General features: G+C 36.0%; 2 protein-coding genes across 2 annotated transcripts; one reads left to right on the top strand and one right to left on the bottom strand.

Moving 5' to 3' along the window:
• Window positions 1-10: 10 nt before the first annotated feature.
• LOC107590198 (ribosome biogenesis regulatory protein homolog) lies at window positions 11-13,597 on the top strand. The gene is made up of 3 exons (XM_016278832.1): window positions 11-1,233; window positions 10,249-10,256; window positions 13,587-13,597. Exon 1 carries the CDS (start codon window positions 57-59, stop codon window positions 1,089-1,091), a length of 1,035 nt encoding a protein of 344 aa, XP_016134318.1. The 5' UTR covers window positions 11-56; the 3' UTR covers window positions 1,092-1,233; window positions 10,249-10,256; window positions 13,587-13,597.
• On the bottom strand, window positions 12,522-24,674 carry LOC107590196 (myb-related protein A-like). The gene is made up of 16 exons (XM_016278830.1): window positions 24,144-24,674; window positions 21,452-21,551; window positions 20,859-20,930; window positions 20,095-20,187; window positions 19,509-19,729; window positions 19,219-19,405; window positions 18,633-18,710; window positions 18,132-18,230; window positions 17,158-17,385; window positions 16,167-16,538; window positions 15,943-16,082; window positions 15,735-15,849; window positions 15,267-15,377; window positions 15,012-15,125; window positions 14,716-14,895; window positions 12,522-14,380 (listed from the first exon to the last, which is right to left on the bottom strand). The coding sequence occupies exons 1-16, from the start codon at window positions 24,164-24,166 to the stop codon at window positions 14,255-14,257; spliced, it is 2,259 nt and encodes a 752-aa protein (XP_016134316.1). The 5' UTR covers window positions 24,167-24,674; the 3' UTR covers window positions 12,522-14,254.
• Window positions 24,675-26,379: the final 1,705 nt, after the last annotated feature.

The following is a 26,379-nucleotide window of genomic DNA, read 5'->3' as shown; positions in this document are numbered from 1 at the left end:
TACTTCCGCTTGCAGCAGCACATGTGGGAAAACCACGTTGTGTCATTAGAGCCAAAATGGCTTCGTGCAGCGTAGAAGACGTGCTCACTAAAGCCGAAAGAGACGAGGCTGAAAAGCTGAAAGGTATTACAGTAAACAAAGAGTTAGATCTCGAATTTGACCCGGGTAATTTGCTTGCGTTTGATAAGAATCGGATAGATACTCGGGAATTTAAAGACAACAAACGGGAAGACTTTCTACGCTCATTAGCTAGAGATAACACTCAACTCCTCATCAACGAGGTGTGGAAACTTCCAACAGAAAGAGTTGAAGAAATCATCGTAGCCAAGCTACCAGATCCAACCACTTCGTTACCCAGGGAAAAGCCTGCACCAAAACCAAAGCCTCCTACAAAGTGGGAACAGTTTGCCAAACTGAAAGGCATTCAGAAGAAAAAGAAGACCAACTTAGTCTGGGATGAAGTTCATAAGGAATGGAGGAGGCGATGGGGATACAAACGTGCCAAAGATGACACCAAGGAATGGTTGATCGAGGTCCCAGAGAATGCAGATCCCAGTGAGGACCAGTTTGCTAAAAGGAATAAAGCCAAGAAGGAGCGAGTGGCCAAGAATGAGTACAACAGACTCAAGAACATCGCCAGAGCTCAGAAGATCAAGGTGCCAGGCATGGGCCTCGCACCCACCCCTCGGCAGTCCAAAGCTGAGCTGGCACAAGCCGTCAATGTCGCCAAGATATCCACAGCCTCTGTTGGTAAATTCCAGGATAACCTGCCCAAGGAGAAAACGCCTAAAAACACTGGGAAAAAGAGAAAATTCCAGCCTCTTATTGGTGACTTTAGTAGTGAGAAACAAAAACAGCTGGATTTACTGAAAGTGATGGACAGTAAAAAGCCACGTCTTGACATCACCAAAGCTGTGAATAAGCAAATGAGGGAAGAGGATCGGGACTCGGCACAAAAGAGTAAGAAAGGCTTTGGAAAGAAGGGACGAAGGGGAAACATGTCTGGTAAAGGAAAAGGAAAGGCTGGTGGAAAGGGAAAGGCTAAGAAAGGCAAAGGACAGAAACCTCACATGAAGCAAGGAAAGCGCTAAAATCTACAGCAGTGTGGACTTCTTATATATATTTGTAAAATCCTAAATATGTATTGTGTACGTGATGTCAACCAGTCATGTGTCATATACAGCCACAACTTTGAGTGCCTTGGTGCTAGAGTTTGATTCTATTCAATATGTGGTTTCATTCTGGACTTACAGTTTTTATGAAAACATGAGTGTATTGCTGGACTGAAAATAATTGAACTGTGAATGTGTGATTTGATATCGCCACCTGTTATTCATATTAGTGATTTCACAATAAATTAAAAAATCATTTCTGATATGTCATCTATTCTTGGTTGAATATTGTGAAGAACATAGCTTGTAGGTCATATTTTGCCCAAAAAGTAATCCAAAAATTAAAAACATACTCTACTTATTATATGTGCTGTGATACAATAATGAGAATCATTCTGCTTGAATACAAGCTTAAATTACATGTTATACTACCATTTAACATTAACTACCTTTTATGTATAAAGTTGCATTTTATAATTTTGTTGTTTTATGAAATTGGATGTATTTTGTTAATATAAAAAGTGCAAAACAAAGAATTATATATATTCATATAATGCTTCTAATCTCTTATTTCTTGCATTTGTTCATTTCTGGTTAGTTTTACATTATTTGTTCCATGCGGAGTGAATATAATTTAATTTTCAGACCCTAAAGACAGTTGTGATTGATCAGTGCTTCCGTCTGTTGGTGCATTCATGGAATACATCTAAATGCATGTTTAATTGCGTTAGTTAAAAAAAAAAAATTATTTTTAATTAAATGTACTACAATGACGTTGCATATAGCATGCATTATTTGACCGTGCTAAACTGAAACTCCCCCTAAACATTTATGTTTGGATTTGTTCTCATTTTCGATAGATTATAAGCAACTATGATGATGTAGTAATTTAATGTTAATTAATGACCTTAAATGCTCTCACCCATCCACCAAGTGAGAAACAAGACACCATATGTTCACATTTTTGATGTGTCTGCAGAGTTGGTGGCTCTTTCTAAACAAATTAATAACTAGTTCTTGAGTTGATGGATGGTGTTTGACCACTGACTCCATTTTTGATCAGCTGGGGGGCTTTGGGAGGGGAAGTGCCCATCTGTTGACTGCTGTCAGGTTTGTAAAGCATAATTAGTCAAACAATCACAATACAAATACCCCACGGGCAGAAATATAGGGCACTCTTAATGCCAAAATCAATTAGCACTGCTGTACTGAGGATGCAGGGTGTTTATTGATACACCATGTGAGATTAAGAAGATACAAATGTTGTAACTGGGCTCAAAACCGCAAGTTGATATTATATATTGCATCTATCTACTTTGCACTCTATACTCAAAACCCAGCATGAACATTGTTTTTGCACAAGTGCTTGGAAATATTTGAATAATTTATTTTCCAAATCTGAACTAGTATTTGTGTCAACAGAATATTGCAAGTATTAGTCACGGCATATATCAAAAGACAGCATTACAGAAGATTGTGAACAGTAAATAAGCAAGAAGCTCTGGATTCGTGAGCAGCATTAAAGATAGACAGATATGGAAACAGAGGGCTCTCTGTCAGAGTATCTCACAAACAGGCTGAATGCAGCATCACATTTATATGGACAGCGGTTTTTTTTTTTTAAGTACAAAGTGTCTTTAAAATGGAATATTTAATTTGTTTCGGAGCCATCACGTGTAATTCATAATCTGTCCACTAGATGGTGGTAACTCCGCGACGAGCTGAGACCTCAGTGAGGGTGACGTCATTAATTAAGGTGGTACGCGCGCGTCAAAAAAGTGACTAATAACTTATTACTGTAGGAAGGAATATTTGAATATATACATTTTACATTGTTGAAAGCAACTACTGTCTGTCTATTCTGTGATCCACCCCAGCCTTTTAACACAAAGGATATAACACCTTGTGGTGTTATTGAAATCAAATATTTTACAGTGTTGTGATGCTTGTACTGAGACTATGTCTGGGCACGTGCACTCAAGCTCTTTGGCTTCTCTATAAATATTTAAAAACAGTCAATGATAGAAGTGCAATTGTTAAAGTTATCCCTGAAACCTTTCAGAAATCCCGACAGGAAAGTAAAGACAGCCATTAATTTTGCATAGCTTGGAAGGCCTGTGAGTTCCTGTACCATGTCATCGTTTCCTTTAAAGGCCTCTTCATATAAAGACAGCTCATCAACTTTGCCCTTTAGACGATGAACGTCAGCTCGAAGTCGTGTACATTCGTACATTCGCAAGCTGCATTCGAGCATGGTCCCACAATGTCTGGGCTATGAATGGCCTGGGAGTTATTGTGCTCATCATGCATGTATTCTGCCTGTACTTCCATGGTGTCATCCTCAGTGGCATTGATGATGCTGGAAGGCACTACAGTCTCACGGTCAGTGTCAGGCAACGCCTCAGTCCTTTTCCGCTTCATCTGCTGGGTATGCTCAAAATGGTTGGCATAAATGCTTTTCTGTCGCTGTTCAGCTGAAATGTGTGCAAAAATGCTGGGTACATAATCAGGGCTCAGGGGGTTGTCATTTTGTCTTCCTAAGCAGACAGAGATACAAAAATATAATTAAATTATTAAAATTAAATGTGTGCACAAGCCTACTAACAAGATGTTGACCTGCCTGAGCAAGGTAATTTAACTTTCATATTTTTCTCTCTGACATGTTTCGTTCTTATTAATCTATACTGCATATACAGTGGTGGCCACTGACAGATCTGAAAATATTGACCTTTTTGCCTCCAAAACATGATTTCATTTCATAAAGTTCATAAAACCTGCAGATGGTTGCTCTGAGCACAATAAATATCAGATGAAGTGAGTCGTACTGTGCTTATCCACTTTTGACTTTAATATTTGGTATGTCCACCTTTTGCAGCAATTAGTACAGCAGCACGTCTCTCTGGCATAGTGTCAATATATTTCCTGAGAACTTCAACATTAATATTATCCCATGCCACACCTGACAATGATTACACAAGTAATTTGGCTTTTACTACCATTTTCCTCAGTAAGCCTTAGACTTGATTGCAATTTTAGGATCCTAACATAGGTACGGCAAGTGTAACAGTTATATTGTAATAATGTAAAGTCCTGATTCGTTGTAAACTTAAAACCGACATCAGCTCAAAACACACACATTTGAGTCAATGATAGAAACGTTAGCTAGCTTACTACACAATCTGAATTTAATGTTAATTTAGTTAACATTAGCATAATGCAAATGAGCCCATAGTATGTTTGAATGATGTCACTGCTAACGTCAATTATATGGCAACTGACGTTAAAGTTGTGTTTAAATGTTTTTCTGAAAAAGGGAGCTAAATAATAAATGTTACCGGAGACAAAGTGCTGACTGCACAATCTGGAGTTAGATGTTGGCTGCCAGTGGTCCCTTCTGATTAACGCCAACCATTTATTCCGCCGATCTAACTCCTCTGTGATTGAGTAAAATTGTAGTTTGGGGTTTCTCTGACGACTGTTACACCCGACAGCACAACAGCATGTTGTAATTTTTGTGATCTTTCTGTGAGTGCTTCTTTAATCCTTCTCTGACAGCTGTAACCATATACTCAAAACAGGTAGCGCAGCTGTGACCGGACACAAAAATGGCGGCAATAAAACACAGTGACGTCACATGGAATCTATGGATAAGCTCGGACAGTGGCGCAAAATCTTAATTGTATGAGTATGCAACACTATATTTCATACACTATATTCCTTCTGCAGCACATTTGTTTAACAAAGTGGAGCAATTTAGCACAGGACGAAATAACCTGATTGTCTTTGTGATTTAGCTTTTGATTATGTTTCTAGAGGGATGAGCTCACTGAGAATGGCAGTGATCCTGGGGGAGGGCAACAAGGGGTGAGTTTGCCATCATACATAATGAGTCTGCAAATTACAGATCTTTACACCGGTCGACCCCCAACAACACACACAGGCAGCTGCCTGCTCCCCCTCCCAGCATCACACTCCCTAAACAGGTGGCTCATAGCTCATTAGCTAACAATGCACACAGATAGAACACCAGGCCTGATCAATTCTTGCACAATGGACCCTCCCTGATGGCTTATATGAATTTTATATACACCGCCAGTCAAAATAATTTTTTTTAATGTTTTGTTGGGGGAAAAAAGTGTCTTATTCACACCAAGGCTTATATTTGATGAAAAATACAGTTTAAAAAATAGTATAGTAAAATATTATTACCATTTCAAAGACCTGTTTTCTATTTTTTTTTTTTTTAATGAAATGTATTTCTGTGATAGCAAAGCTGAATTTTCTGCAGCCATAACAAAAATGATTGGAATATGCTGAATTGGTGCAAAATCAATTATTATTGGTGCTGAATTATTAATAATAGTTTATCAATATTGTTATCAATATTGCAAACAATTGTGCTGCTAAATATTACAATTAAATAAATATTGTTTTAAAAATTACAATTAAAATAAATATCATTATTATATTTTTCTGTATTCTTTGATGAATAGAAAAATTGAAAACAGCATTTATTTGTAAGCCCCCCCCCCATACATTCATACATATATCCCTATACATATATGTATATATACATAAAGATATTTAGCAGCAAAAAACATTGATAATAAAAAGAAATGTTTCAAATCAGCATATTAGAATGATTTCTAAAGGGTCATGTGACATTGACGACTGGAATAATGGCGTAGCCAGCTTTGCTTTAAATTAATAAATTAAAATATATATATATAATAAATTAATAAATAAATAAAAAATGTAAGAATATTTCACAATATTACTGTTTGTTCTATATTTTTAATCAAATAAATGCAGGCTTGGTGAGCAAAGGAGACATCTTTCAAAAACATAAAAAAATCATAATTGTTCCAAACTTTTAAACCCTAGTGTATAAATTGAGCAGGAAACATGTTTATATACAGTTCTTAATTCAATAGAAAGCCTTTTCATGCCTTTTCTCAACTAATAAATCAACGCTGCCAGTGCAATTTCACACTTTTCACCGGTGTGAATTCCTATGTGGTGACTCTCTGGGTTCGGGGGGCTTGTCGAGACCCTGTTTTGAGCGGTCAAGGTGTGGCAGATTAAACCTCGCTGTGGTCCTTTGATTGGTGATGGTCCTGGACAAATGCTGAACAGCCTGCCACTTGTCTCCTCTCGTCAAAGCGCTGGAATCTGGGTCATCAGGAATAAACAGGGCCTTTGTGCTTGTTGTTTCCTCTTTGTGTTCCCCAGCAGAGGCAGGCTACAAGTCCCCTGGGGGGGACGATAGGGAGGAGGGTGCTTTCCTGGCAGTCAGACGTGAGGCCAGGCACACAGCTATCTCAGCTTGCTCCAGAGGATCTTGTCCAAGCACCATAGGAATAACCACTGCCAGGGGCCGCCAATGGGGCTTTTGAGGCTGATTGAATGACTCTTCCTTTACAGAAGGCATAGGAGAAGTAGTACAGTAGCTGTTTTAGATGCGTATTCTTATTCTTAATAACTCATTATCAGCCCCGTGATATTATATTGGGGGAGACTGGAGGCAATTATTTTCCTTCATAATTCAAAGACTACTACATGTCATCTTTTGGTATAAGGAGCATGTATATATGTGCCAAAGGTAACAGCAATGTATTTGCATTTAGACAGAATTAGTCATAATAGTTAATATTTAATTTAGTAGTCGTAATGTTAAAAGTTGTAAAGGTATTTGGGGCAATTAAAATGCTTAAAAGATTTTTTTTACCACACTGTATCTTAATAAGTGCACATAAATAAATAGTGCACATAAATATTCAGTTCATTGCTCAATAATGTTTGCCTTAATACTGTCAGATTGTAGTAATTTCATAATATACATTTTAAAATAAAGTCAAAGTGGTACATTATATATATTTCTTAAATAAGCAAAACACTACATAGTCTTGAACTAGATATTTAAATAATACTGAAGTAATGTTCAATAGATATTTTAAGGATTTAGTCTTTCAATTCAGGCAGACATTTTTTATTGCATAAATAATAAGTTATAATTGCACTTGATGACTCAAGGTCATGATAAATATTGTTGTACAGCTATCAGTGACAGAAATATTTAAAAATATATATATCTTTTTATTTGTAAATATTAGAAACATTTAATATTTATTATATTAAGTAAGTCATATGTTCCAAAAAACTATGATATAGAAAAAACTAAATTCCAAATTTCTTTTTTTCTGAATAGGATAGGTTTAAATTAGAAGTCATCAAAATTTTAGACAGCAAAATTTATTGTAAAACGCACTACATCTTTGATCAACTTTAAAAAAAGATCTATTTTTACAGTGTATTTGAGTTTAATAGCTTCAATAACATAATTCTAACAAACACCTATTTCTATGCATTGGTTGATTTGTATATTTTTGTATATTATTATTATTTATATATATATATATTGACTAGAATACATTCTATATTGTGAATAATAATAAAATAAAATAAAAATAATAACTTTTTTTCTTGCCTTGTTGCTGTTCAGTTGCACAGAAAAAGTCTGATCAATAAACATGTCAAACTTCTCAATCACTGACATGTATTTAATGTAACAGCAGTAATTATCTTCCCATGGACCGTCTGGCTGCTTTTCTAGAACAGCCACCAAATCCAATCCTTGTACTTAAGTTTGAAATGAGGTGCTCATCATGCATGCCATATATATTATAAGATTAACTTTTTGCTACTGTTTCCTTTGAATCAGCCTCAGTAACTGACTTTTCTCAGTTTTTAGCTTAATAAGATGCCTTGGCCATCTGCTAAGCTTGGTTTACTGGTCACAATGACTTCAGCTTTCTCCTGGACCCTTATACAGGGCTCTTACAGAACCTTATTAACCCTAATCCACTGATACAGTGACTGTTGATGTCACATTGATGTGCTACTGCACTTCAGGACCTTCAAAATTTCAAAAGAGTAAATAAGAACACAAAAAAGCATGTATACAGTCAGTCTGCGAAGTGTTCATCTTGCAGCATATGTGTCCTGCAGCTCACCTGAGGAACAGCTGTTCGTCTGGAGAAAGACTTAGATCTGCCCCACCCATAGAACACAGTGTCCACAACCACCACCCCATTCACCAGGTGTCTCCTCACCAGGACAGCCCATTCAAACAAGAACAAATCTGTCTTGGACCACTTTTGGAGTTGCATCCTGTTTCATTAGCAGTGCAGGGTCTATACTATGGAAGCCCCAATTTCTGCCCCAGAATAAAAAACAAAAAAAAGTAATTGCGACGATTTAGCTAACAATTATGACTTTATTTCTCATAATTCTAAGTTTATATCTTACAGTTTTGAGTTAACATCTCACAATTCTGACATTCCCAAAGCGACTTACAAATGAGGACAATAAAGCAGTCAAAACTAACAAAAGAGCAACAATATATAAGTGCAAATGACAAGTCTCGGTTAGCCTAACGCAGTACATGTAGCAAGGTGCATATATATATACTGTATATAATATATACACACATATACACACACACACATACAAAGAAAAACAAGTAGATAGAATAGAAAAAATAGAAAGCTAGTGTTTTTTTTTGTTAAAAAAAAAAGAAGAAGATATAGATAAAGTAGAATTAAAATAGAATAGAAAGTGTTAGAGTTAGAGGGTCAAATAAAGGATAGAATTACAAAATGCATTTTGTGAACGTAATATGATTTTGTGCACTAATAATATGAAATTGAATGTACCAAAACTCTTCTTGAAGGAAATATGCATGTTGTAACATAGACAGATCCTTTTGTCCACGAAAGAGATAAAAACTCAAGAATCCCCCCCAAAAAAGTCAACATTGTAGATATAGACTCGCATTTCTGGCAAAAGATAGAACTGTGAGAAAATTCTGAGAAAAAAAAAATTTTACTTTAAGAAACTTGATATGCAACTGCAGGATTTTAAGAAAAAAGTCTGTCAGATATAAACGTACAATTCTGGGGAAAAAAACAGAACTACAAGATAAAACTCAAAAATGCAAGGTATTGCAAGAAATAACAAGAATTGTGTGTCATAAACTCGCAATTTTGAGAAAGAATAAATTCCAACATGTTAACTCAAAATTATGAGATATGGGAATTGTGAAAATAAAAATAAAAAGTTGCAATGACCTTTTTCTATCTTTTTATTTTGCGACAGAGACAGGCTTCCACACTAAACTGTGTGCGCAGCAGAATCATTCATACTTACACTGTATATGAACACTATACACAGCACAAATAGGCCTCTGTTTTTTAAAAGGCCCCCCTTTTGCTCTCGAAACTCAAAAATCACCTATCTAAATGAGCTTATTTATAGCTCAGGCTTCTACAGTATAGCTATGTGCCTGGCCAGCTCAGTGTCCAACCTCCCAGCAGTCAGGCAGTCATAACTATTGGAAAGACTGACCTATATTAATAGGCTCCTTCGGCAGTGGAGCACCACGCCTGGGTTTCCCGCCTGAACTTTGGGTGCCTGCCAGATGACTGGGTCTGTCACTGCTGCGATAGCCTACCATCTGCTGTCTACTGCACACAATGGCAGGCAATATGCACACAGACCCAAGGGAGGGGCTTCACGGGCTAGCTCTGTACCACATGCTGCACTGGGACACCTCTAAACACACACACATACATGCAAAGTGTGCATGGTGATATTCCCGCTCATGAGATTATATATGGAAGATCATTATTGCAGTTAAATAAAAAATAATATTAGGAAAAAGAGTGACCAATATTCATTCAGAGTGGTTTTGTCAGTTTTTCAGAGAATACTTTGTCATATCAGTCGGTTACGTTTGATGGACCTAGTTTGCCCAAATGTCTTTCATCATTTACTCACCCTCATGTGGTTCCAAACCTGTATAACTTTCTTTCCTCTGTGGAACATAAAATATATTTTAAGAAATGTCTGTGTTCTTTTGTCCATACAATGCATGACCAAATCGGTTTGGTTACCAACATTCTTCAGGAGAAAGTCAACAGTTTTGGAACAACATGAGGGTGAGTAATGTTACAATTTTCACTTTTGGGTGAACTATCCTTTTAAAATGCTTCATTCTGGGCAGGACGTCACTAATAAAATCACAAAACAGCCAGTGAATCAGATGTTGATTCAGTAACTTGACAGATTCAGTGAGTTCATTTAGTGAAGGATTCATCATACATACTGATATAAAGCGGGAACTCGCAAGTTTGCCGGTCTTGAGTGATTCATTACAAGTACAGACTCAGAAGAGTTATTTGTTCGTGATTCGAACGGGATTTCCTGAGCTGTATTATTGGTTCACTAAAAATAATCAGTTCATAAGAGTCGTTTGCTTGTAAATCAGAACACATTTGTTTTCTTGTAATTATTTTTATATATATTGTATACTCATTAATAAAGACTGAAAATTCACATTGACTCGATACTTTTTTTTCATTGTGTCACTGTAGATTCATCATGAAAAGAGATAGTTAGCTTTTGAATTTCCATTCCTTTTTAATTCGTTTGCTATTACTGGATAAATATTTTTAAAGGTCCTAAAATATTAATATAAATTAATAAAGGCTATATCTTTAACACCAAGCATTTCTGCAGACTCTGTTGAATTCCTTGTTTTATTGTTGTGATTATTGTTTTTATTTTATTTTATGTAAAGCACTTTGAATTACCATTGTGTATGAAATGTGCTATACAAATAAACTTGCCTTGCCTTACAACAAATATTTTAGACCCGTGATTAACAAGACAATGTATTCAATAATATGTTCCCAGTTCTTTTTCAGAACTTCTCCTCCTTGAGACATCCCAAATACATAAAGCCATCACAAATAGTACACATAAATATTACAGTAAATGTATAAGCCGGACAGTAAATGCAGAGGCATTTTTTCTACTTGTAGACCAATAATCACATCAATCAAGGTCAAGGCTTGGATTTCAACCTAAAGATTAAAGTTCTTTCTAAATTTACACATCACTGTCAGAGAATACAACAGGTGTTTGTTTTGCGTTGAGCCAAAATTGCTTCAGTAGCCATCAAGCACACAGTGCACTGTACAAAAGTCCAAACCAGCCAACCAATTTATCCCCAGCACTTTGAATTACCATTGTGTATGAAATGTGCTATACAAATAAACTTGCCTTGCCTTACAACAAATATTTTAGACCCGTGATTAACAAGACAATGTATTCAATAATATGTTCCCAGTTCTTTTTCAGAACTTCTCCTCCTTGAGACATCCCAAATACATAAAGCCATCACAAATAGTACACATAAATATTACAGTAAATGTATAAGCTGGACAGTAAATGCAGAGGCATTTTTTCTACTTGTAGACCAATAATCACATCAATCAAGGCCAAGGCTTGGATTTCAACCTAAAGATTAAAGTTCTTTCTAAATTTACACATCACTGTCAGAGAATACAACAGGTGTTTGTTTTGCGTTGAGCCAAAATTGCTTCAGTAGCCATCAAGCACACAGTGCACTGTACAAAAGTCCAAACCAGCCAACCAATTTATCCCCTTTGACATCTCTCAAGCCTGCATTGACCATCTGAAAAATACAATAGCAAAGTGTTCTCTAAATTTGAAAGAAACATATAAGAGCACATGTGTTATAGGCTTGTAATGGCCGTCAGCAGCAGAAGGCATGTCAGTGGGGCCTTGTGCCCCTCTATTCAGGGGAAATTGAGTGAATGGGCCTGCAAAACCAACAGACATGCAGAACAATAGAGCCAAAAGACATTATTTCATGGGCGAGTGGGCCTCTTTAGAGAGAGCAGCTGACCTGTGGAGAGCTGTGTTGTTCAGGGAGGGTGTGGGTCCACGGACCCCAAGGGCAGAGATTGCGCCACCCCCCCCCGGCCCAGTGACAGCGGATAGCCATCAACTCAAGAGACCTCAACTTCCATTACCGCTGTAAACACCTGGCCTTCAGAAGAGAACAGGACTCTTTGAGGTCTTTTGCAGTGTGACATGAATGAGAAGGTGATTACTAGATGAAAAATTAGGTGCTGGGAAGGATGGAAGTGCTGTCAATCAAAAAATTAAATACTGTTTGAATCGGTTTCAGAGAATAAGCCATGACCTATAAAGAAAAATACACAAATGGCACATTTTGAAGAGCATATTTTTTTATTTTTAGGTATGTGAATGACAACATGGCTATTGGCGAGTTGGTTGTAACATCAAAGAAGCAGGTTATAATTGTTCAGCGGAAAATAATGTCAAATACGCAACATTGCATGAGAAATGAGTGTCAGTTGAAGTGTGCTGCTTGTTTTCATGCATGTCAGATTGCTACATATTCTTGCTTCTCTCAAGTCTACAGACCAACAAACATTTTGACAGTAAAATGAAGACAAGCGATTACATATTAAACAGTTATCTACAATGTTATGTGAGTCAAAATAAATGAATCTTTCGGTAACGAAGATATGGTGAGGGACATGCGTAGTGTTTCTTTGAATACAGATGGTCAGTTTTTGCATTCCAATATCGGGTTACAATTAGCAAAAATAAACTTTTTACAAAACATTTTCCTCAATTTGAATAAGACAAATGTGTTATTTGTAACCCAAAATGTAACTCTAATACTGCCAAATCCTTCAACATCAGGGTTTTTCTTTTGCTCAGACTAACTTATCATTGTGAATAACCTGAAACTATTTTACATGGGTTCTTCTCAGTGTAAAATAATAAAGCAAGACATTTCATTCAACATTTCACTTCATATGAGAGCAAAGCAATTGTCCTACACTTCCTTCAGCCAATTGTGCTTATGTCCATTCCGTAACTCTCAGTAGCAGCGAGCAAAACCTTACAAACGTTTTTCCAGAGCGAGAAAGTGGAAGAGAGAAACTACGTTTACACCATTTTCCCCTTCAGATGACGTCCTGACATGTCAGTGTTAATGATATGTTTAAATACATTCAGCCACCAATAAAAATCCCCACATACAACAAAATGTAAACACTACAGAGGGCATAAAACAATAGATATTAATGACAAACCAACATTTATATAATATTAAAAAAAAAGTGCAATTTCCCCACATTTTGGAGGCTGAATGCTGCTTGCTGATACTTTCACGGTCAACCAATTGGTGTAAAGAGGACGGAACCTTTGAAAGGATCTTAAACTTACTGTACAGGCCAAGAAATTAGTGGCAGTGTTATTGAAATCAGAAATATGTAATGGAAGGTAGTCAAATATTTATCAGAAAAGATATTTAATTAATAATTTTCTTTATATCTTTTAAATAAATAAATTAGTAAAGATTTAATAAATAGAACCTACAGCTCTAAACGAACAAATCTCACCTACGTATCAGTTCTTGGAACGTGTTATTTATAATGCGACATGCGCATTAATATCGGTACCAAACATGATTTTGGCTAAACTGAGAACATTTTCATAAGCAGCGAAGATGCTGGATTTATACTTCAGTTGCAAACATGCAAGTCAACAATTTTATGCCTTTCCAAGTACAATTCATTTAAACAACCTTCACTTTGGAGCAAAAAAAAAAAGGAACACAAAAATAAATTGATCGAGGTACCTTCCAGTAGACATTAACTTAGCAGATTCATGCTAAACAATACATTCAGTGAGTGTCCTACTCGTAAAATTATTTTTTTTAAATAAAATAAAGTAATCGGGGTGGAACCTTCGTTACGTTTGGAGCGGAAACGATTACGTTGCAAGTGCTATCCAGTTACTCCTCAACACGGTCTCTGCTCCTCACCCTAACAAACAACTACAGTAGTGCAACACTGCCAGTGCTCCCCTATCCTTAACACCAGTCTTTAAAATCCTCTAAAAAAAGAGCTTAAAAACTATCTGAAAATGTCAATTATATGATTTAATCCTTCTTTAAAAAGTTCATTGAAAGCAGCCCTTAAAATCAGCACACTAAAAATGGATAAAAATAACTGTTAAAATACTGTTAGCTAAATTCTGCAAATCTAGTGCTATTTGTATTTTGACTACATGTGACTACATTTCAATACATTTTTTTTTCTTAAGCGGTACATTGTTATATCAATAGGTCATCATAGTGAGTTTTTTCTGTTTCCTACACCAGATTGTCTGAGAGGTTAAATGTCGGTGTGATAGAGGAAAAGAGGAGGGTTGCTATAGTGCAGTAATGACGTTCAAAGGACGAGAGCTCTGGAAATGCAGGTGGTAGGGTTGGTGTTTAAGTAACGCCTGGCCTGCTCGGTCATGATCAGCTGATCCTCCGTTTTCCCAAAAACCACCGCTTCCCACTCGCTGTTGACCTGTTGGTTATGTAAATAGGTATTTGAGCTTGACCAGGTGTTGTTAATGTTAACTAAAACAACTATAATTATGTATTATTATACATACATTATAGTTACTTTATTATTATTATTACTAGCAAACTGAAATTAAGCTAGGGGGGGAAAAATATAGATATATAAATAAATAAAGAAAAGAAAAAATATAAAATGAAAAACAAATAATAAAAAAAAGTTTCTTAAAAATGCAAAATTTTATTACATTTTATTTTGGGTTAATGAAAGTCAATTATGTGTTGGCCATATTGGATATAAATAGATTAATGTCTTATCAGATTCTTTCCTGAGTGAATTACCAGAGCGGGTGTTTGGTAAGGTGGGCTCCTTTGGGTCATGTTTCCTCTCTTATCCTGTGGGCTGAGGGAGCGAACTATGGAAAATGATTCCTTCAGTGATGCAGGAGAGCAAGAGTTCTCCTCTTTCTCTGTCAATGGCATCATGAGCATGGATCTGGTCAGTAGGTCGTCACTGCGAGACTAAAAGAGAGGTGAAGATGGTGGGTGAAGAGGGAAAACAAAAAGCATTGCAAACTCAAAAAGGAAAAAACACTAATGATGCATCATTAGTTTGTAAAGTAGGATAACGGCCTTACCGCTCCATTGTTGTTAATCTGCTGTTGTGGAAACAGTTGTACATTTAAACAGCCTTTTTCCCAGCTGTCCAGTACCAAAGACTTTCTGACTTTCCTTGCTGGAGCTTCCATCTGCTGTGAACCCCAAATGACACGGTTTAAAAATAAAAACTAGTGTTCAATTTAAGAGTTAACATTAGGTAAAAGCTGTTGAACATTTAAGCTAAACCCATTTGCATGACTGTGAGAACAAATATGTGAGAAAGTGGCCAGTACCTCATAAGATCTGTACTGAGGTTGGTTCTGCACTTGTGTGAAGATGTCAGCCCCGGTTTCCTCTTTTAGAACCTCTCTGATGTCCTCCTCAAGAAGTGCCAGTGGTTGGGGCTGAACACACAAACGTAACATATCAAAAGGCAAATTAACGAGCGAAGCACTGGATAAACGTATGAATAGCCTTTATAGGTGAAACTTATGTAACCTATCAAGTTAATATTTAACTTAAAAATTCAAAGAAATTGAAAAATGAAGCCTGTTTTTGGAACTATTAAAATAGATATTTATAAACAATTTTTTTTGACAAATACAGGTGCATCTCAAATTAGAATGTCATGGAAAAGTTCATTTATTTCAGTAATTCAACTCAAACTGTGAAACTCGTGTATTAAATAAATTCAATGCACACAGACGCTGTAGGCTTCTTAATAATGACACAGCTTCAAAAGTGTTTTCATTCGGACTTACCACCATTCTTAACGGGCCGTGCATCTTCTCCTGGGCGGCCAGAGCGTTTTTGAAAGGCGTGGGTGTTCTTGGAGTGTGGACTGTGATGTTCTTATGGAGTTTTGGGGTCCTGAATCTGTGAATACAATAAATAGTATCAGTCATTTCTTGATTCTGAGATTGTCAGCTTGATATTCTCAAACAGCAGAGGTGAAGAATAATGCCTGACCCTGCATTCTCCTTCTGGTGTTTTGGTGTGGTCTCTCTATGATGGGGTGTGTTGAGGAGGCATTTCTGTCCACACACTGGAGTGGATGTAAAAGCAGGATTGTCGAGGCTCAAGGGCTCACCACCAGACACATTGAAGAACTAAATGGGTGAAAAAAAGGTTTTGACTGAACTCAAACATTTCTGTGGCCTAAAAGGTGTTTTGTGTTATAAATCTAGCCATACCTGAGAGGGTGAGAATGGCAGGCCTTTGACAGGGGTGTTTTTTGGTGAGTTCCCACTGCTGTCTATGTATGCACAGCTCCTTTCATCTGCAGGTGACTGATCTCCTCTCTCTCTCCTCTTCTTTGTCATGATGGACGGTGGTGGAGAGCTGAATCTGTTCATGCAGGTGTTAGAAAGAGCCACAGACTTGCCCTGGTTCACCGCAGCACACTGCCTGCTCATCGCGGTGACAGTGGGAGCATTTATTGGATAGGCCAGGCTTTCTGTGCACCTCTCCAGGGTCGTACAAACATCAGTGGGGTTAGTGGACTTTGGAAAGGGGCCTCCCTCAGTGAGATCAAAGCTGGTCACATCACTCCAGGCCAAAGGATCCTGAAGCATCAAAACATATGCAAAACATTTACCTTACTTTCATTAGGTGACGAGTAAAAATATGCATCTTTGAGATCATTTTACTAAATTGAACTAAATAACTAAATTTATGATGATGAGTAAATTATATGCAAGCAGTATTGATACAAGTATACTTTACAGTATTTAATCAGAAATACGGTAAAAAGGCAACTGGGAAAAATAGAAAATATGAAATCGATTACATCTATTATAAATTCATACCTAACCTAAGATAAATACCACCTTTTTTAAGTTGAACATACTTTAAGGGTGTAACACTTTGGAAAAAAGACCAAATGCAGTTTCGAAAACAATGAATTTATATATATATATATTTTTTTTAGGGATGCAAATTATAGGTATAGTACTATATCAGATATAGGACAACATGCTGTTAAAATTTACTTGTGGCCTTTAAAATAACTGATTTTAGTTTTTGATGTTTTATTTTAATATCGTCCAGAACTAACTATTTTGGTAACAATATTAATATTCAACTTGTATAAATAACAGAAATATTATAACATATTTTCACAAATAATACAAATATGCTATAATATATACATATTATACTAGATTTTTGTAATTCTCTGCTTACAGAGTCAATAAGCTCCATGGTCTCTGCAAACTCTGGGATGGTCTCTAGTGTGGACAGCACAGCACTGGCCTCAGCAGCCAGGAACTTGCTGGGAGAGACAGGAAGAGGCATCGTAGCAGGCTGGCCCTCCTCTAAACGACACAGCTCGACCCCTCTGCCCTCCACACTCTCTGTGGTGGTGGTATCATCGGGCAGGCTGTCCGTCCAGCTGGAGTAGCTCTCTGGATTCTGTATAGAACCAAACATTCATGTCAGTGAGGAGAGAGAGATTATGTAAAAAAAAAAAAAAGATCAAATCAATTAAGATAAAACTGCAGTGATGTGGAGTTAACACACATCTGAGCCAATAAACCTACACTACTTAACTTATAATATGTGAATTTCATATTACTTTGTGACCATATGCTAAATTATCTTGTAAACATTTATGATATTAACTGAACAAAGATTAAAAGCGATCTATTCTCTATGTAATGATACACTGCATTCTTACTGACAATGGACAAGGAAATGGTGAATAATTTAAAGCCAATTATTTTCACCTAACCTACTAAATGTATTTAGAACAAACAGAATGAACAAAGAAAAATATATTTATGAAATGCTAATATTTAATCATACAATACATGCCAACTTATTAAGTTAATAATATTATTTATAATAAAATATCTTATAATATGCAGGGAAAATATGTATAGTGAATATAATTTTGAGATAATATGATACATATATTACAAATAATAAATAAGTGCAAAAAAAAAAAAACATGCTTTCATGCCTCAAAGCTGTCACTTGCTGTAGTTTTAGCCACTAAAACCACAAAGGAGGGTGTGAGGCAGGGAGGCAGTGAAGGCGGGTAGGAGTTACTAAGAAGCACAGCTAGAAATTAGGGTATGGGGGAGTAAGATGGGGAATGAGGGAAGGCGATGAGACCTATAGAGCACTATTCTACGCGCACACACAGTGTTTCTTACACGAGGGCCCGACTGTCTTCTGACTTCACTCTCAGCTGACATTAGCAACAGCTCTAGCTCCTTAATTCTTTTCTCTTTGTCTGGGTCATCATGGCAAGGCTGTGAGGAAGAAGAACCAGGGGGAAGAGGCGGAAAGAGAGACCGAGACACAAACTTTACTGACAATTTCACGAGACTTTTATAAGGTCCTGAATTTCACCAAGCAAAACCACTCAGGATTCAGATGCCTTTAAGGTCTTTGATATTACCTTACATTAATGCCAATATGTTACAAAAGCTATTTTACAATCCATACAAAGTCGTAAAACTGCATTGGTGAAATTCACATAAGGAGCAGTTTAACACCACACCACACACATGCAGATTAAACAATTATACACAAACATATGAGATTGATTTTTTTTTTATTAATACAGACGACAAACAGACTTCAGAAAGCAGAAAGTTCAAAGATATAGAGAAGATTGAAGCATGCTGTGAGAACTGCACCATGGGACTTACCGACATAAAGCTAGAGATCTCGACACTGATGTTTTCCATACACTGGCCACTTTGTGAACCATACGGATATCTGGGTGGCTGCCAATCAAAAACAATATAAAAGCTTGTATGTTAAATACTTCACATCTGATATTTATTAAATTAAGCATAAATAGAGCTTCAGTTGAAAATTATTGTTAGATTAATGAATGATATTAAAATTCCATAATATTTTGTCAAAATAAAATGCCAAAATCTAAAATCAATTATTTTAAATGCTACAAGTGAATTTAGGCATCACCTTGTTTTTGGTATTTTATTTTGAATTTATATAATTAATTATTAGAGTTTTTAAACATTAACATTAAATGAATTTAAGATGATAGCAAAGTAATCTAAATGTAAAAATAAGGGAAACTAGCATGCATAATTAATATTGACCGATAGCAATATATATATATATATATATATATATAAATAACTATAATCCCTAAATATAAACTATAATCTATAAAATTACTGGTAATAGATTTGACAGATTTTGACAGAAATAAGTATGACACATATAATACTGATGCAAACACAGCATCACTGTGAGTGTTATCACCTGTGATTGGCCACTCATGATCATTTGATTCTGGTCATGTTGATATTCCACAGTTGGACTGGATTTGGGTCGTTTCTTCTGGTCAGGGTCACTGCTGTAGCTCTTCCTGTTCTCCTGCAAGTAACCCTCATGTTCCACCTTCCTGCGCATGGTGGAGTTCCAATGATTCTTAATGGAGTTGTCTGTCCTATAAGAGTCCAGTCAGGTAAAGTTCATTATTTGACCTGCACAGACATTCTGGTATTCTTCTATATTCTGCATAGGTTTTGAGTTAAAATAGAGCTTTTTACCGTCCAGGAAGCAGTTTTGAGATCTCAGCCCACCGGTTGCCCAGACGTTTATGAGCTTCATAGATAATACGATCCTCTTCCTGGGTCCAGGAGGATTTCTTCACTTCTGGGTTGAGGTGATTGTGCCAGCGCTCTCGGCACTGTTTGCCTATGCGGCCCTGTAAGTGCTTGGCAATCACTGACCACCGTTTGGGCCCATACTTGTGAACCAGCTCAATCACCTGTTGAGATGTAAAACAGATGATCAGAACACAAGTGACACTAAAGACTGGAGTAATTGATGCCAAATGCGGTCTTGGTGAGCATAAGAGGTTTCTTTCAAAAACATTTAAAAAAAAGTCTTACTGACCCCAAACTTTTGAACGGTAGTGTATGTCCAACCTCAAGATTATTAACATTATAAGCTGAATAGGGCAGAAAGTGACTTTTCATGTTTATAAGAGTGCCAGTTCTTCTGAAATTGCACTCTAAAACTCAAAATCAAGACTATGAGATCATCACACCCCGCCCAAATCCGTCATCTTTTGCCATTTATTCATCCATCTCTGTCTTCCTCTGAGGACACAGAACACCCAGCTCGTCTTACCCTCTGATCCTCCTCTTTTGTCCAGGGTCCTTTCACCAGCTCCGGGTTGAGCACCTTTTGCCAACGGTGCTGACATTGACCATCTGTCCTAGTCTGTCAAAGTGCAACAAAATCCCACATCAACACCTGCAGCTAATATACCTATAATAACATCTTTACTAACACACAGGCCTGTCACTATCTATACAACATACATTTAACAATAGTTCCACTGAAATTCTATCTAGTATTTCCACTGCAACAGTATTTTTCAGTCTAAAGATATTTATAAAGAACTTGATATGTGGCTTTTTGGATGTTTTTATAGTAAAATAGTATAGTATGGTACAGTATAGTAACATTTAATTTAATTTTAAATCCTTTAAATTATACTTCCGAAAATTGGCTCCTTCAGAAAGTTTAATATGTATGTGAAATAATAAAAAAGATCCAGACACATTTTAAAAATGCTTTCAAAGTAATGATTAAGCATCTGATACAGCAAGTTACTTACTGGGAAATAATTGGCGATTAATTTCCAAGCATCAGTTCCGTGTTGCTCAACAAGCTTCTTTAGCTTCTCATCCTGTGCATGAAACAGATATCATGAGGTTTCCATCTCAGACACAACTAGCAAGCTGTGACAGCAAAACTAACTTATACTTCCGAAAATTGGCTCCTTCAGAAAGTTTAATATGTATGTGAAATAAAAATAAAAAATCCAGACACATTTTAAAAATGCTTTCAAAGTAATGATTAAGCATCTGATACAGCAAGTTACTTACTGGGAAATAATTGGCGATTAATTTCCAAGCATCAGTTCCGTGTTGCTCAACAAGCTTCTTTAGCTTCTCATCCTGTGCATGAAACAGATATCATGAGGTTTCCATCTCAGACACAACTAGCAAGCTGTGACAGCAAAACTAACAGCACTTTTGTAATTCCCCACCCCTTCCTGTTTCATCATAGAAACCTAAGTAGTTTCCAAGTATTATCCCATTTGAAACTTAAAATATAATAGACTGCCATTCAAAAAGTTGTAGTCAGTAAGATTTTTAAAAAGTTTTTGAAAGAAGTCCCTTATGCTCAACCAAGACTGCATTTATTTGATAAAAATACAGAAATATTTGTGTGGAAACCATGATACATTTATATTCAGGATTCTTTGATGAAAGGAAAGTTCAAAAGAACGACATTTATATGAAATAGAAATATTTTGTAACAAAATAAATGTTTTTACTGTCACATCTAAGCAATTGAATGCATCCTTGGTGAATAGAAGTACTAATTTCTAAGAAAAAGAAATGTACAGACCCCAAACTTTTGAATGCTATTGTATGTAGAAGAATTAAAATTAGCATAGAAATGCATAAAGTACCTCATCCCGGGACCATTTAATTTTGCACAGGGTCTTTTTGGAATTCTTGGAGTCTCTGCTGTCAGGGTCCGTAGAATGACGTTCATCATCCTCATCTTCACTGCAGCCATATAACACAAACAGATATTACAGAAAAGGAAGAGTCAAACACAGAGTTCTCTACTTTGTGTAACTGGACAAACATTATCTCACAGAAGCCATTACTCTCAAACTGTCTGCCTGACACAAACCGTTGAGCAGACAAGCATGATCACTCATCTGTAGATACGAGATGCAAATAGTTTAGAAAAGCAGCCCGCTCATTACACAGGACATGCCTGGGTGTAATTACTCTGCAAGTTGGCAATGCAAGCTACAAAAGTGAATTCAAGCATTATTCAAATTATTCCACTGCATTAGTTTGCATTTTAATTTTTTTATATTTATTTGAAAATTATTTTTTCCATTATCCAAACCTTTACAAAATGCACATTCAAGTCATGTCCACACAAGTAAATCAAAGTGACAATTGCTTTGCCCAAGTCTATAGGAATGCCTTGTTGCCTGGTAACATTTTACCAAGAGGTAGACAGTTTTTAATCAACACCATGCACTGGGTAGTTAAGTCTCCCTGGCATACCAGAGCACAAACTTAATGGAAAACCATTTATCCAATGCTAATAGTGACTATCAACATAAACCAACCTCAAGCCTTATTTGCTCCAGAGCTGAAAGATTTTCTAAAAGAGCAAGGAAGGAACAAGGAAGTCTAATCATTAAAAAAATATGCAACAGCACATTCTACCAGAATGCCTTGCTGTAAACTAAAGTCTGAAGTTGTGAGGAAAAAATGTGTTTAGGTGTATTTTTAGGCCAAAGTCCAACTTTGACTAGAGCGGTACAAATATGGAAGTCCAAAATCCTTCTTGCTGCCAGTCTGCATAATTAGCATTGAAACATTGGCTCTCAGTATTACAAGCCACCCGATGAAAGAAGTGTTTCATTTAAGAAACATGCTTTAGTATGATCTCCACCCTCGAGGAAGGGGTGAGGTGATGAACAAGCCTGTTTTGCTTCAGAGGTGATTTGCTTGCATCATTCAGTCAGGAGGCAGCCCAAAGTAATGCCTGGCCACTGGAAGCGCGCAAACAGGATGTGGACACAATTCTAGTCTGTCAGATCAAGGCCTGCAGCTGGTCTAGTTTTTTTTAATTACATTCAGATATCTTCCATCAATATGTGAAACATAAATTTACAAATGTACCAACCCCCGATTTAATAGCAACAAAGAGAGGACAAGGGAGGTTCACACACGCATGCACATGTCGGGTTTCCATGTTTTATGGAGTCTTTCCATAGACATAATGACTTTTATACAGTACAAACTGCATACTATATCCCCTAACACTAAGCCTACCTCTAAACATGAGCCTTACAGAAACCTCTGCATTTTTACATTAAAAAAATAAAATAATAAAAAAACACCAGGGCCACACACACATTGAAATCTCCATTCAACCATAAATAACATAATGTGTTTTTTAGGTACAACAACCAAGCTGCACGTCACCTTCCTTTATAAACATCATTGTTTGGAAAATCGGACTGGCACAGTTTTATAAACCAAACTAGATATGAATAAGTGCTTGTGTGTCAAACATTACACACAAGATGGATATACTCAGTCCTTTAGTTACAACTCTAATACACAGATTAATATATAGTCAAATGCTTCTTGTTTACCCCTAAATTTTATACGTTATATATTAATTTCAAGTGACTATAATATTTTTTCCTCCTTTATCCCTCCAAATCAAGCTGAATTATAGGCTTTATACATTTTCAGAAATGTATTTGAGTGTAAAAGTATAACAAACACGTACATTTATACAAAGAGTAAGATACAAGTAATGCCATATTCACGATCTGCTTAACCTACTTTAAACCTAAATGTTGATGGTCTAATAATGTAGTTATTATGTAATGACCTATTATAAAGGCAGCAGGACACAACTGGTTCATCTAATACCATAATCCACTTGCACTTGCACCTTCCCTTATTCCTGCTTTGTGATCACTCTCACTTGTAGATGAATCTAAAACTTTTTTTATTCACTGATGACTAGTTTCGTTTAATTTTCGGACCAAGTTTACGAAATAGCCGGTTAGCATGCTAGTTCACTCCAGCTGTACTGTTCAATAGGGGATAGCTAGGCTAACCGCTAGCATTCAGGCTAACACAATAATCTACTAAGAAACGGTTTGACAAAAGACATTTGACATGAGGAAACATGATTGTAGATATAGTAAATATGTAAATATATTTTTTAAACGCTTTAGTCAGTCTTTAGATCATGATCAACCTTGTGTGTCAGCAGGTGCAACATGATACGTCACAGGGATCGGACTGTCATATCATACCAAATACCAACATTTAATAACGTTTTAGGTGATATTGTGCAATTCAATTCTTAATCACTCTTATTTTGAGCTTTACTGTTGCCATAGCAATTTCTGTTGTGACGCAAAGAGCTCATCTTGAAATCTCCAGATATAACGTTAAACAATCGATACGATCTCCCGATGTTTTGTAAGTTGGACATCAACATAAGATCTGTACATTTGCACACAATCCATAAGACAGCAAATAGCATTCTTATTTATATGATTTTGATTAAGTTTACAAGGCACCGTATAAGATCCACCATCTCACCTGCGAGACTTCATATTGGCCATGACAACTGTGTTCAAGTCCAGTTCTTTTCAAAGGGAAAAGTCTTTAAAACAGCCAATGTCGCAATTCTTCTTGAAATCAAAACACACAGCTGATATTTATCCACACATGCTACTGTCACACATGTGTCTATTTTGCGTGAAAAGCTTCAGATCCGTACAGTCACATCCCCGAGAGCGATTATGCAATAAATATTACAATGTAAAACGTCCTTCCAAAATGCTTGTTATTCAATAATACAAGTCAAAAAAGAATACTTCCAATGCGATCTCAAAATGGTACCGGAAAAAAGTCCATCAATATAACTGTGTTAGTCTTGCCCGCCTTGAACGCGCGCACACCCCTCTGTGCTGTCACTCTGAACTGTGTTCTCGGCGCGTGTGTTTTTTCCTCTCATTCTGTTTCATTTTTTGTCCATCCCGCCGAATCTCGCGCCCAGCCTCCTTCCGGAAACGGGTTTGAATCTGCGCACGCGGCCTCGCCGCTGATTGGTGGAAAGAGGTAGGCGGAGCAGCGCGCTCTTGTTGAACAGCAACTGCTGACGCCCTTTTTATTTGCATGCAGCTAGTGGTAGTATGAAATTATACTTGTGTTTACTGCTAAAACTGTTCATGTTTAAATAAATCATCTAAAGGTATTTTGTAGTGAAGAATACGCTTTATTGGCAGGTTTTGAATATAATATACAGCACTGCGACGTAAAATGTAAATGCTTTCTAATTATGTAATTCCTTGCTGCCCTCTTGCGGATATTTTGTGATTTTATTTTGTCTTTGGAAATTTAAAGATGAATATATCTGCTTTGTTTGACATAATATTTCCTACATGCCTTTCTATTTTAATGATGAATTGCACTTTCAACATACTACATACTCTCAATAATATAATATAATATTTAGTGTGTGTGTGTGTATATAGTAATTAACATATTTAATATAGTATATTAGTATAATATCCTACATGCTTTTTTATTTTATTCATGAGCAATTGCACTTTCAACATATTACATACTATAATATAATATAATATGATAATATTTAGTGTGTGTGTGTGTATATAGTAATTAACATATTTAATATAGTATATTAGTATAATATCCTACGTGCTTTTTTATTTTATTCATGAGCAATTGCACTTTCAACATATTACATACTATAATTTAATATAATATTGAACATTTTACAGAGCTTTCTAATTATGTAAGTCCTTGCTGCCCTCTTGCGGATATTTTGTGATTTTATTTTGTCTTTGGAAATTTAAAGATGAATATATCTGCTTTGTTTGACATAATATTTCCTACATGCCTTTCTATTTTAATGATGAATTGCACTTTCAACATACTACATACTCTCAATAATATAATATAATATTTAGTGTGTGTGTGTGTATATATAGTAATTAACATATTTAATATAGTATATTAGTATAATATCCTACATGCTTTTTTATTTTATTCATGAGCAATTGCACTTTCAACATATTACATACTATAATTTAATATAATATTGAACATTTTACAGAGCTTTCTAATTATGTAAGTCCTTGCTGCCCTCTTGCGGATATTTTGTGATTTTATTTTGTCTTTGGAAATTTAAAGATGAATATATCTGCTTTGTTTGACATAATATTTCCTACATGCCTTTCTATTTTAATGATGAATTGCACTTTCAACATACTACATACTCTCAATAATATAATATAATATTTAGTGTGTGTGTGTGTATATATAGTAATTAACATATTTAATATAGTATATTAGTATAATATCCTACATGCTTTTTTATTTTATTCATGAGCAATTGCACTTTCAACATATTACATACTATAATATAATATAATATGATAATATTTAGTGTGTGTGTGTGTGTGTGTGTGTGTCACTGCGTGTGTGTGTACATATATTCTTTTCTATTTTAGTCATGAGGAATAGCACTCCATCATATTATATAAAAGTTTAGAATGTAATATTATATATAGTTGTCACAACAGAACCTAAAACAGTAAAACAAATATAAATAAATATAAATAATATAATATAAAATGTGACTGACAGTATGCGTGACAGTTCTGCCGCTAGATGGTGCTGTTGTTCATGTTCCTTTACAACATTATTATTCTTCGTCCCTCGCGTTTGGTCGCGTGACTGATTGTTTCGGAACTTCGGAACAAACGTCAATGTGTCTTTATTTGACGGGCGGCTCATTGGTAACATGATG

The sequence above is a fragment of the Sinocyclocheilus grahami genome, unplaced genomic scaffold, assembly GCF_001515645.1.
Source record: "Sinocyclocheilus grahami isolate Dianchi unplaced genomic scaffold, SAMN03320097.WGS_v1.1 scaffold126.1, whole genome shotgun sequence".
NCBI lineage: Eukaryota > Metazoa > Chordata > Actinopteri > Cypriniformes > Cyprinidae > Sinocyclocheilus > Sinocyclocheilus grahami.
Note: the sequence above shows the minus strand (reverse complement) of the source record. Positions and strands in the feature narration are given on the sequence as shown.

What these genes read in the sequence shown, in the direction of transcription:
- LOC107590196 (XM_016278830.1), bottom strand. Translation starts at nt 24,166, where the DNA reads ATGGCCAATATGAAGTCTCGCAG. An exon ending in TCAAAACTGCTTCCTGGACG is followed by an intron (nt 19,406 to 19,508) that starts GTAAAAAGCTCT and finishes GGACTCTTATAG; the next exon opens with GACAGACAACTCCATTAAGA. An exon ending in CTTACCAAACACCCGCTCTG is followed by an intron (nt 14,381 to 14,715) that starts GTAATTCACTCA and finishes CATAACCAACAG; the next exon opens with GTCAACAGCGAGTGGGAAGC.
- LOC107590198 (XM_016278832.1), top strand. Translation starts at nt 57, where the DNA reads ATGGCTTCGTGCAGCGTAGAAGACGTGCTCACTAAAGCCGAAAGAGAC.